Consider the following 13214-nt stretch of genomic DNA (forward strand, 5'->3'; position numbering starts at 1 on the left):
CTTCCTCAAATTCCTCTAAACAGACCAACACTGTACTGAAGCTCTTAGCTGGGTGTTTGTTTCAGCTGGTGTGTGTGTGTGTGTGTGTGAGCGAGTGTTTGCAGAGCGTTATCTGCCTCAGTAAGAGAAAGAGATAGTTCAGACTCGTTGGTTCAGGTTCTTTTAACAAGTTCAAACACTGAGACACCCAGATACTCAATTCACTTGAAGAAAAACACTTTTTTGCGGTGATATCTTCTCTCGTGTGTTTACAATACATTTTTGCATTGGTTTTTCAATGTCATTAGGAATCTTATCTTCATTTTTTGAACAAACGTCTTTCCGTATTATAGATTTCTGAGGGTGTCATACCTTAATGGAACAGAATGTTTTAATATGTCCAGACATGCTCTGCCTGCAGAGGATTCCTCCCATTTAGCGTTCCTGGACTGGTTGTTTAGGAGAGGCACTGGGATGGGATGGTGGTTTGAAATCTTAAGCAAAAGACGGTTGTATTTTTGTGTTTGATTAGTCCCGTATAGATGGACGCCATCATGCTAATTAAAATTAAAATCTTGAACTAAAGCACTCTCTCACAATTAATCTTTATTAATCATTATTTACATGTCGTTCCATACCCATGACTTTATTTCTTTCAGTAAGTAGACTGACTTATGCTTTCAAGCTTCTAAAATAGGTGCATAAAGTGTCATAAAAGTGGTCCATACACAACCTGTACAATGTCTTATGCAGCCATATGATAGATTTGAGAGAAATAGACATTATTCACTGATAGTCGTATGTAGAGTTGGTACTGAAATGTTGAAAATGTGACGGTACCAGCATTTCCCTCTAGCATTTTGAGCGCTGTTCAACGGGTTCTTAAACGCCTCTTGTAGTGGCTTTCCTGTAAGCCACGGACAGGTGCTAAGATGTTCTTCACTCATAATTTGGAATAAACAATGTCCACACAGCGAAATCTGTTTCTTTGCACTTGTTGTCAATTTACTAAAATGTATAGGCTGTTGTTACAGAGTTTAAAGCTGTGGTTCTATGGTAAGCACCATTATGTTCCCGCCAACTGTCCCCCCTGATACAACCCACAGGAAGTTTAATTATCATATGATATTACTGGTGACCCCACTTACACCACTGGTGCACACCGCCGTCTAGTGGTTGAAACAAATTGTTACATTTGGCTCCTACACCTCTGATAGGCTATTGTGTTCATGCGCTCAACATATAGAAGTTTTTGATTGGTAAGATTTATAATGTTTTTAGAAAAAGTATCTTATGCTCATCAAGGCTGCATTTATTTTATTAAAAATACAAAAAAACTGTAATATTGTGAAATATTATTTAAATTAAAATGTGTTTTCTATTTGAATATATTTTAAAATGTATTCCTGTGATCAAAGCTGACATTTCAGCATCATAAGTCTTCAGTGTCACATGATTCTTCAGAAATCATTCTGATATGAGGATTTGCTGCTCAAGAACTGCAGCACAATGTTGCAAAAGCTTTCGATTTCAGATAAATACTGTTCTCTTGAACTTTCTATTCGTCAAAGAATCCAAAAAAAAAAAAGTTTAACCAACTGTTTTCAACATTGATAATAATCATAAATGTTTCTTGAGCAGCAAATCATCATATTAGAATGATTTCTGAAGGATCATGTGACACTGAAGACTGGAGTAATGATGCTGAAAAGTCAGCTTTGATCACAGGAATAAATTACATTTTAAAATATATTCAAATAAAATAACTTTTGAACTGCAGTGTATGCTTGTGATTGGCTACAATGATCAACCGAGCGCTTACACAGATACACATGGGAACATTTGAAAGCAGGCGTCTATCAGCAGATATATTAGGGATCCGCTGATAGACCTCCCTTTCAATCACTCCTGTGTATATCTGTGTAAGCACTCGTTGAAGAGCGTTGATCATTGTAGCCAATCATGTTGAGCGTGTGAACACAATGGCCAATCAGAGGTGTTTAAAAATCCGTTCAACAGCGCTCAAAATGCTAGAGCAGTGGTTCTCAAAGTGTGGTACGCGTACCACTAGTGGTACTCAGGCTTAAATTTGTTTCTAATACTGAAACATGTTACAAAGACTGAACTGTGAAGTTAGACCGTTAAACAGTTTTTCCCCATTTCGGTGTTGTGATTTTTGCGGGGGCGGGGCTGAAACGGTGGCTCGATGACGGACTGGAGCCACTGAGCCTGGCCCCTCCCCTAACACGATCTTAACAGAGCACATTCGCATCAGTTCGCCCGTTCAATAGCGAGTTACTGTCACTACCGTTAGTTACGACAGCCCACAGCTAGCTAGTTATGCCTTCGTCACGTAAATGCATATTACCTAGTTGCGATAAATTACAAATCAGCTTATAAAACAAAATCGATGATATCAAGAAGAGGTGGATTAATTTTGTGAACAGCTACCTTGATCACCACCAACACCTGCCTCTGCAGTGATCGTTTTACACTGGCGGATAGTTTTACAAACTTTCATCGGAGACTGGGATTCGCTGATAATCCACCGCAGAATGGGTCGAACCGACTATCTCCCACCCCAGCCTTCATCCTGCCGTCCTGCGCCAACATCTGGTTCCATCGTTGGCAGTACGTGCCCACCAGTGTTGTCTTGTGTGCTTACTGCAGATTTCCCGCGAGTGGGCATGGTTTCTGCACTTTTTTTATCATTCAAATTTGTCTGGGTGGTTAATAACACATTTTTCTATTGTGTGACAAACTCAGAACAAATATTTAATATTTGACTTTACAGGGACTTTAAATATAAATGAATGTTAAAACAATATATCTTTATTTCAGTAAGGTTTTAAGTACAATACAGTTTTAATTGAACTTTTAGGTACAACACATTTTAATTAATTCATTATTTAATAATTGTTTTTACCTGCATGTAAGCACAGTGCAGTGTTAATGTACAAACTGTGTATTTACAATGAAAAAAAAAGTGGCTGACAACAATAAATATTCTTATTAGGAATAAACTGCCTCGTTTTTGAACTGCAGAGCTGTAGTTGAATAGTTAGGCCTACTATGTGACTGTATTTTAATGTTGGTCATTACGGGGGTACTTGGCGAGCCAAATATTTTCTGAGGTGGTACTTGGTATTAAAGTTTGAGAACCACTGCTCTAGAGGGAAATGCTGGTATCGTCACATTTGTTTTAAATTTCAGTAGTGACTTTGTACTGAAGTCTGTACTTTTGACAACTCTAGTCGTATGGGTTTGGAACAAAATCATGATGAGCAAATGACAGAATTTTACTATCTTGAAAAAACTTGAAAAAAGAGGTAGTTCCCGAATTAGCTTTGTAAAAGAACACACATCCTCAATTTCTAAAGCCTTGCTGTTTGGGTTAGAAATCTTTGGGCTGGAAGAATTCTCAAATCTCAATCATTGTTTGTCTCTCTTTCGTGCAGTCAGCTTCCAGTTCAGGATACTGAGATCTCACCAGCCACCTCTCTTCCTGCTAAGCTGGAGCTGTCGCCCCTGCGTGAGCCGCCTGCCTCCTGTCCGCCCCCAGCGTCGCCCACCTCAAACAGCGGCAGCCAGGCAGAGCGAGAGGAAGAGGGATTCGCCTACACCACCTCACACTCTCCTGCGTCCAGCAGCTGCAGAGCCACGTACACCAACCTAGGTAAGTCAAACACACACACACACACACACACACATTTGACGGGTCACTTTGTGTGCTCTGTCCATTTATATGGGCCAGCGGCGGGAGGTTCTGACCTGATTTGGCCGGCTCACGTTGATATATTTAGGTTGTCATGGCAGCAGTCTGTGCACGAGCATTTCTAGACCCATAAATAAGTTGACTTCTCTCAATCTCTCAATTTGAAGCCATTTTGCTGATTGACTCTCTCTGAAGTTTGCGCGGTAAAAGGAGGTATGGCTCTGTCTTTTTCCGTTTTGCTCTGCTAAAGGTTACTAGTTTTATTTGCATGAATTGTACCACAATGCAGTTTGCTAGCACGAAATGTAAATTGCAACATTGCACATTATTTTATATGTCCTAGAAATAGTGCAAAATCTTAAATGTTTCATATTTTGTCTTAACTTCTTTGTTTTACACAATTATTCATGCTTTTGAATTCGATTTTAAAACTCGTTTCAGTTTTCATTGTGGTCTCAAACTTTTGGATGACATGACAAAAAGTCTATAATTATATTTGTCATCATGGCTGACTTGTTTTTTTAAGTGTTTACAATAAAGCTCCTAGAATATCAAAAATATAAAATGCTTTAGACATTAAAACGTTGTAATGTACAGAAAATATTCATGTTTGTCACCTTACATAAAGATATAACGTTATAGATCACCTATAACCAAATAAAAACCTAATACCCTGAAAATAACCTTAAAAAAAGACAAGCTGCTGCTTGTCTATGTCATGATTTTACACATGTAAAGTTAGTTGGCAAAAAGCTAATTCTCACAAACTGGCAGTAGTTGTGTGGAAATCAGGGATTTCGTTTTTGGGGAATTTAATGCTCACAGACTGACAGATTATCAGACCGAGTTAGTCTAAATTGAGCTGTATGGCATCACACAGTATATGAGAAAAAAATAATGAATTCTCAGCTGTCCCGAGAGAGTCTGGTTTCTGATGGCTACTTCCTTCCCTCCTTATTTTGTCGCAGAGTTGACCTGATATCTCATAATATAGCATTGCTGAGCTGATGAACCTCTGAACTGCATAACAGAACGGGTCTCCCAGGGGTTAAAGCGCTGTCTCTAATTTCGTACCACTGACTCTTTGATCGTTTTATAGACGTGACCTACAAAATCCCTGTCCTGGTGAAAGAGCCTCAGAGGAAGCCCCGGTCTGATTATTGGGAGATTAAAGCAGATTAGTGAAGAATGTTAGATGAGGTTTCACGCTGTTAAATAATTCCTAACTTGTATCCCACGTCCCTACGGATGGAGCATGTGTGAAATGCTTTAAGTCTGTTCTTCCTGCAGATAGAGATATGGTAAAGGGGAACATGAAATGGCAGGTTAGACTGCTTTTAAAGGAAATCCAATAATGCACCAGTTAAAGGGATAGTTCACCCAAAAATTTAAATTACCCCATGATTTACTCGCCCTCAAGCCTTCCTAGGTGTATATGACATTCTCCTTTCAGACGAATACTATCGGAGTTATATAAAATATATCCTGTCCTGGCTCTTCCAAGCTCATTCCTCATCTCTCACTCTACAGGTCAGTCCAGGGCCAACATGATCCCTGTGAAACATCCCAGACATCCTAAAGCATCTGATGACACTTTAACCTCTGACCCAGAGATCACCGAACCCACGACTAAATCCACCCCTCCTCCCCTTCCCAAAAAGTCAGTCCCACGTGCTCAAACAGAGCCATCCGCTGCAGGTAGAGAACTCTCTGCCCCGCGACACAAAGGAGAGGCCAGACCAGGCGGGACCAGTCTGAGCGTCGCCAATCCACTCTACGATCTCGAGTCCACATGGGACACGACCAGTCAGAGCTCCTCACTCAGCTCGGAGGCACGACATCCCGACGAATCCGGAGACTCCCTGGAGCGTCCCGTGGGTGGGCGGAGCCTGTCTTGCCTGACCAACAGCAGCTCCGTGCAGGGATGTGACCGCCGAGGGTACCGCAGCACAGAGAGTCTGACGGCCCGGACACGAGGGGCCGGGAGACCCGCTAAAGGCCAGAAACAGGTGCCGTATAGAGGCATGGAGAGCTGGGAGGAAGTGGTCGGGAGGATCCGAGGTCTGCACACGGACACCCTTCGTAAGTTGGCAACCAGATGTGAGGATCGATTCATGGCTGGACAGAAAGACCATCTGCGCTTCGGGACGGACAGCTGGTCTCACTTCCGGCTGACTGCGGGAAAACCCTGCTGCGAAGCTGGAGATGCCGTGTACTACACAGCATCTTTCGCCAGAGAGCCTCTGGTGAACTACGCTGTCAAGGTGAAAGCTCAGTCTCACACATATTTATGTCTGATAAATGGATGAACTGATTAGCTGTCTTCATAAGCATAATCTTTTAAGGCAGGAAAGCCAAGTAATGGCACCTGTGCAGCTGACAAACTGCTTTTTACAAAGAACAGCAAGAGTGATTTGACTGCAGTAATTGCTATAGAGTCTGGTGTTGTCATGTTGCTAAGCTAATGGATCGATACTTTAAGCAGCATAAAAAACCGCACACATATTTTGTCACAGTGCATTATGAAAGTATCTGCAATGGATACATTTGTTGATTTTATTATTTTTGTATTTTGTCCAAAATAAAATCTGTTTTAGCAAGCCCCACTAATTATGCTGCCTTAAAGGAACTGTATGTAAGAAATGTATTTCAATTAATCATAAAATGGCCCTGATATGTAACTAGACATTAAGAAATCATGTTAATTTCAAATACTTATATCACTGACAACAGTTGTCCGGGCAGGATATTGTCATTTTAAAAGTGAAGTTGCAGCCCTCAACTGATGTTGATGTTGACATGTTGTGTTTTGGCCTGAAGCGCCACCCTCCACCTATCTACCAATCACGAAGTCAGTAGTGTTTCAGCATCCGGGTTGCCAGCTCTGCTCTAGTTACCACAGTTGTAGCTACAAACTTTTTGGATAAAAAATGTCTAAGGAGGGGGAGAGGGAATACACCGCTCTACAGTAATTTGAAAGTGATTGCAGTACCAGTTTTGGCCACAATCCTACATACATTTCCTTTAAATAGGGCCCTATGAAATCCATTTTATTGTTTTATTTTATTTCTTCTCGTTTTAAATTTTTGTACATATTTTTTGTACTCCATTTTAATGGTTAAATTTAAATTGTAGTAATCAAAAAGCATGTCTAATTAATTAAAATCACATTTTAATAATTTTCTATGAAATGTTTTTTTCCCCACAAACCCTGTGTTGTGTAATTTCTTGTAATCAAATGAAGGCATAAAACATTCATCTAATTTATCTTTTAAACATATGAAATTAAGCTAATTAATTAAACTTTAAATATTTAGCTTTACTGTTCAAATTAAAACATGGAATATATATATATTTGTATTATTCCTTAAAATAAAGTTTTTACCATATTTATATTATTATTATTAGTGTTAGTGTTCTCATTACATTGAGACGCATCTAAATTCTACTGTGCAGCAGTAATATATTTCTGTCAAGTTAAACCAAACTTTTATTTTGATGGGTTGCCGTGAAGAGCTTTGAGTTTCTGAGCGTTTATCATATGACGGTAGTTTTTCTCAAATGAAATGGTAAAATGCAGATGAAGTAGCTCTGGAGAGATGCTCATGCATTCATTTCTTCATATAGTGAGACGGCAGAGGCTGAAAACACTTAATGTGTGTGTGTGCGTGGTAAACCATTCATTCACACAGAGACACGCAGGACATTCTGGATTCATATTTAAAAAGTCTTTTTGCGGTTAAATATTCACAGATACTAGTCTATATCGTGATTTGATTCAAGTGCACTGACCTGCTTTTTATTTATTCATCAAAAATGGGACAAATTCTGTTTTTATGACTTGTTTCCACCTTTTCTGCATCGTGGAAATCATATGGTCCTACTTAAAGGCAATTATCGATAATCACTATTACCATTGCTTGCATAGAGAATTAGACACCTTATAAACCGAATAGTAACTCTAACAAAGATTTGCAAGCACTTTGTCTTGGCATTTTCCCTTTTATACCTACTAATGTTGCCCAAGTAGATTTGCATATGAATGCAGAGATTAATTTTCTCTTTCTGTCTGATCTCAGATCTGCCGCGGTGTGGTGAAGGAGACTCAGCAGCAGTTTTTTCACAGCCTGGCGGTTCGGCAGAGCATCGCTGTGCACTTCAACATCCAGCAGGACTGTGGGCACTTCCTGGCAGATGTTCCGGCCCGCCTGCTGCCCTGGGAGCGAGAGGAGGATGGAGAAGATGAGCGAGGCGGTACGGAAGGAGGAGAAGAGGGAAACGGTAAGGAGGACGAGAAAGATGCGGCAGGACCGGGCGGGAAGCTCTGCAGCCGTGTTGTGGTGATCACCCGCGAGGTGCCGTTCCAGACGGTGGCGGATTTCGTACGCGAGGGTGTGGAGCGGCACGCGCGAAACCCTGAGCTGTACGAGCGGCAGGTGTGTCTGCTGCTGCTGCAGTTGTGCGCGGGGCTGGAGCACATGAAACCCTACCACGTCACGCACTGCGACCTGCGGCTCGAGAACCTCCTCCTGGTGAACTGTCAGCCCGGGAACCCTTGGAATCTGGAGCTGCTGGAGCCGAACAACAACACCGCGTCCGGGTCTTCCTCCGCCCCGGCGTCCGCTTGCCCCGCCCGCCTCATCATCAGCAACTTCTCTCAGGCCAAACTCAAGAACGTGGTGCTGGAACCCGCTTCGCTCCGAGACCAGTCCCGTCTGGCACCTGAGCTCCTCACTGCCACTCAGTACCGCAAGTGCGATGAATTCCAGACCGGCATACTGATTTACGAGATGCTGCACCGACCCAATCCGTTCGAGGAAAGTCCGGCACTAAAGGAGCGGGAATACTGCAGCTCTGACTTGCCCCAGCTGCCACTGCGCTCTCTCTACTCTAACGGCCTTCAGCAGCTCGCCACTTTGCTGCTCAACCCCAACCCTTCTGAGCGCATCCAGATGGCGGACGCCCGGGCATGTTTGCAGTGTCTGCTATGGGGCCCGCGAGAGGATCTGTTCAATTCACTGAACCCTACTTCCGGGACAGTCCAGCGCCACACCGTCCTGCAGAACTGGCTAGACCTGAAGCGAACGCTCATGATGATCAAGTTCGCCGAGCGCTCTTTGGACTCGGGCTGTGGCGTGAGTCTGGAGGACTGGTTGTGCTGTCAGTATCTGGCCTTTGCCACCACCGAGTCTCTCAGCCGAGTGATCAAAATCCTGCAGCAGCCCCAGGGCGTGCTTATCTGACCGGCTCGGACGTGTAATTTTATTCGAGGAAAACCGTTGACTCTGTCAGTGAATGTGTTTGGGTTTGCTTTACTTTTAATACCGCGCGGAGAGTTCGATCGAACCGTTTACAGGATGAAAAGTGACAACGTGAAGTCATATTTAACTCCACAGATAATGGCACATTTATAGAGCTGCTTTTATAAACAACGTGAAACTGCATGACGTGTGTGTGTGTGTGTGTATGTGTGAGCGTGTTGTGGGTTGTTTTTCTGCCGGTGTGTTTAGTTACGCTTTTCGTTCTGCTGTAGGGACTTGTGTACATCAGCAGGAAACCACTGATCCAACATCAGCTGCATCATGATTCCACTCATTGGATAACTATTATGTAAATCACATATTGGAGTTTGTGTGAGGAGCCCGTTAAACAAGGGACATCCATTAGGTCACTGAATGAATGCATTTTAGTCTAACATGCCTTACTTTATATGCTTCTGTGTATGTATAAATATATATATATATATATAGAGAGAGAGAGATTCATGGAAAAAGGCAAAAACATCATCTTTAATCAGTCATTTCAATCAAACATGTTTTTATCAGATCCTGATATATCATACAGATTAGTCCGAGAGTACAGATTGGATATTTTTCTACCACAACAAGAGCACTGTAAAGTTTACCAAAGACTAAACCACACAGAACAGAAGATATTTTTGCAGTTTGCATAGTCAAAGAGCAGATTTTAAAACCCTCCCTCATAAAGAAAGTGTCCTTATGTACCTAAAAAAACAACTGGAGTTTTTGGCTCTCCGCGTTTCCAATCACCGAGATCGGCCTCTAATCAAACTAGAGTCACTCCCGATTCCGATCGTAGCGTTCACACTTGCAGAAACTGCTTTTGAGTCGTATCAGGATTAATCGAACCCCTGACCTTGCAGAATTACGAACCGAGTATCGCTCTGCGGATGTACGTGCAATCATTAAAAGCAAGTGTTAACATTTGTTACAGTATTTTAGATGTATTTAACGCACTTGATATTCTCAGCATGCAGTTATTCTTTATCTTCCTGTTCCGGCACATAATTGATGAGAATGCGAGCTCTGCGTGGGATCAGACCCCGGGCGAGGCGTGTGTGAGGATATATGATTGCGTGTGTGTGAATCGTTAGTTTGAACCAGGGACGGCACGGCACATTCTTCAGCATTTTGTCCTTGTTGTAGTGTTATTTTGAGGCGCGAGTGTGTTTAAAGCAATGGCAATGTAGAGACGGACATTAGAGTAAAGCGTGTTACTCACACACACACGCTGCATCCCAGTTTGCTTACGTCAACGTACTACAGGTGTGTACTTCAGTATATACTCTGGAGTATGCTAGTATTGCAATGTATTATGTAATAAAATAATTGCATTGTTTGTGTGGAAGTGTTAACATCTAGCTAACTGTATTTTACATGTATTTAAAACTGCTGTGGCGACTTTGGCCTTTGGATGTATCATTTTTCACTATTACAACAACCACAAAAAGTACTGTTACAAGCCCTCCTCTGTCCACAAGGGGATTATGGGTAATAAGGCGAGAACAGATGGAGTAATCCACACAGGCACCTTTAGGAGACGTAATCTTTATCGCATGGATGGTATGCAAATTGGGATGCAGATACTGTCACCCTGTTTCTATTTTTATTTCATTTACATATTCAGGTTGAAAGAAAGGGATTTAACGATTGACAGTGCATGAGAAACGGTTCGCGTGAGGTCATTGGATGGAGTCTCTGTCAATCACAAACTAGGGCGGGAACATTGTTTTGCCCCGCCTTCCATTTCCAAAGCAGCAGTTACAGTTCCACCATTAGAAAACAGGAGTATTGAGTTTGTGTGTGTGAGAAAGAGATCTTTAGCAATATGTTGTATTGATTTACATTTGTATATAATAATTTGAGTGTAGTTTAAATTCATTTTAGCATAACGGGCACATTTCTGTGTCACAGAAAGAACTTGAGAGAGAGAGTGAAAGTATCAGCAGATGTCTGTAACCGGGAGAATGTGTGCGAGTGTGTGTTTTTGCTCATCCACCACCATTTTATCAGTTTTATTCACATCATTTCACTGAAATCATGTATTTTCTGTTATTTACAAATGTTTAATGCCAGTGATGATTTCACAGAACTGCTTTTTACCTACAACTGCATATCTCATGGTATTTAGCTCTACATTACTGAGTTAACTGCTCATAATAAAACTATGAATATGTTTTTAAACGAGACTTGTTTGTGTGTTTTTATAATAAAAAAACACTACTTTCTTGTATTCGTTATTAGGGCTCCCTCCTACAACTGTAAACAAGCGATAACCTGCAAATGTTACCTTAGAGCTATTTCTACCTGATTTAACCCGTGATAAATAGTTTTGTTGGTGTATTTTTTGTATATTTCAGTGATGTTATAGGTACACTTTTGGCCCTCTAGCGGTTAAAAAACGTGTATTTTACGGAAGGACTTTGTTTTGGTTGTGCTTCGGCTCTAGTCTGCATGACCGTGGGGATGGATATGGTTTTCCGGCTTCTCATAAAACATTTACTAGGCTAAAGAGATATATAATAGGCTAATCAGTTAAAATGGAAAAGATCTCAAACAGACTAGCTGAAGACGTTACTCTATCTATATACCCATTAATAGGCACAATACTTCAAACCATACACGAGTCAAAGTAGCCAGAGCAACTTTAAACTTTTCACGGATATGACGAGCCACGCCCAGGCGAGTGAAGTATGTTTTCCCGCGAAAACCATCCCGCTAGGTCTAAAATATATACAACTATGCTTACTATAGTGAATCAAGGTAAGACAAAAACACGTTTTGGAGTAAGGATTGATGATGTATTCACTCATTTATTGAACGACAGTGTACCTTTTAAATAATGCATTTGACTTGGGAAAAGTTAATTTTGATGTTATCATTTTAGTGTATGTGGATTAAATCATGCATCGTGATAAAAGGACAACAGCATTGTGTCAAAGAGGCCTAGAAAACTTGGAAAAGGGAATTTCAGAAGTGTGTAACGTTAGGCCAGAAGTCATGAAAATGTATTTTAAAAAAATGTGTATGTGTATATATATATATATCGTGTCTATAGACTTTTTTTTCGTGTTTCAAGCTCACTTCCTATTCCTAAGTATTTATAGTCTAGAAATTACTTTTATCTAGCAGCTTTTTATTCATAAGACAAAAATAGAAAAGTCGTCGAATAAAACTATGTCATGCAAAATATATTGGTCAGAACCATGATGTTAATATAAAATACATTTTATAGTACTTTTATAAAATGTTTTATCTTTAATAAACATAAATCAGTGTAACTCTTTTGTAATTAATGTAATTGTTACTTTTAATGCACTGGGAACTTTGACTTCGTCATTAAAAATAAAATATGCAAGAAAAACACAATTACAATAAGGCAACACAAAATCAAATAAAATCTCAAGCACAACTAGATAGAAGGGAAACAAAATCCGAGAAAAGGGAAAAGAAAAAAATATATAATATATATATATATATCCTCCTGGGACCAAGAAAAAAAAAGGTTTTAGAAAAATGGTATTTTATCCATATGTTATATGTCCTCTGTAGTTGACACCAGGAATCAGTTAAATAAAATGACATGAAATTGCATGTATAGGCAAAAACAATGGCATTTATTTTTAATTCACCAATCAATTTTTAGGTTTCAGGGTTTTTTTTAAAAAACAAACTTTGTTTAAAGATGATTATGAACTATGTTATGAAAGATATAATGAAATGCATTGATGTACCATTTTACTTTATTCCATGTGTGTGTAAAATGGCCATCCTTGGATTTTCCGATTCAACACAATGTATCTAAACACTGCATCTAATTTGCATATTAATGTGTTCTTGGTGCAACATGAAATGAAAATAGATGTGTAATAATAGGAGGAATAATTGGTAATATTTTCATAATAATATCTAATTATCGTTGCCTTGTACTTGTACTTGTGTAATGACAATAAAGTAAATCCAGAATGCCTGATAAACATGATTTTAGTCCTGGCGTCGACTACAGTGGACATTTATGAAATCAATGCCCTAATCTGTAACAGAAAGTCATATTTTCATTAGAAACCCCATAACATTTTCCTGAGATGTTGATTTATAACAAACAATATAATATAATTACAAAATATTATAATATTTCCATAAGAGTGCTAAACATTAATGTCAACCGGTTTTAAAGACCAAGAAGAAGAAGTTGTCCTGGTGAAACCTCCAAACATTTG

At 40.1% G+C, this 13214-nt stretch overlaps 1 protein-coding gene across 1 annotated transcript in view; it reads left to right on the forward strand.

The window, feature by feature from the left end:
• Positions 1 to 11175, forward strand: part of peak1 (pseudopodium-enriched atypical kinase 1) — a 56439-nt gene extending 45264 nt beyond the window's left edge. Inside the window, exons 3-5 of the mRNA XM_079809322.1 lie at positions 3438 to 3655; positions 5225 to 5958; positions 7774 to 11175. Of these exons, the coding sequence (XP_079665448.1) occupies positions 3438 to 3655; positions 5225 to 5958; positions 7774 to 8937 (2116 nt within the window). The 3' untranslated portion in view covers positions 8938 to 11175. The remainder of the gene's footprint in view (positions 1 to 3437; positions 3656 to 5224; positions 5959 to 7773) is intronic.
• The last annotated feature ends 2039 nt before the right edge of the window (positions 11176 to 13214 follow it).

Source organism: Gobio gobio (genome assembly GCF_949357685.1).
Source record: "Gobio gobio genome assembly, chromosome: 25".
Taxonomy (NCBI): Eukaryota; Metazoa; Chordata; class Actinopteri; order Cypriniformes; family Gobionidae; genus Gobio; species Gobio gobio.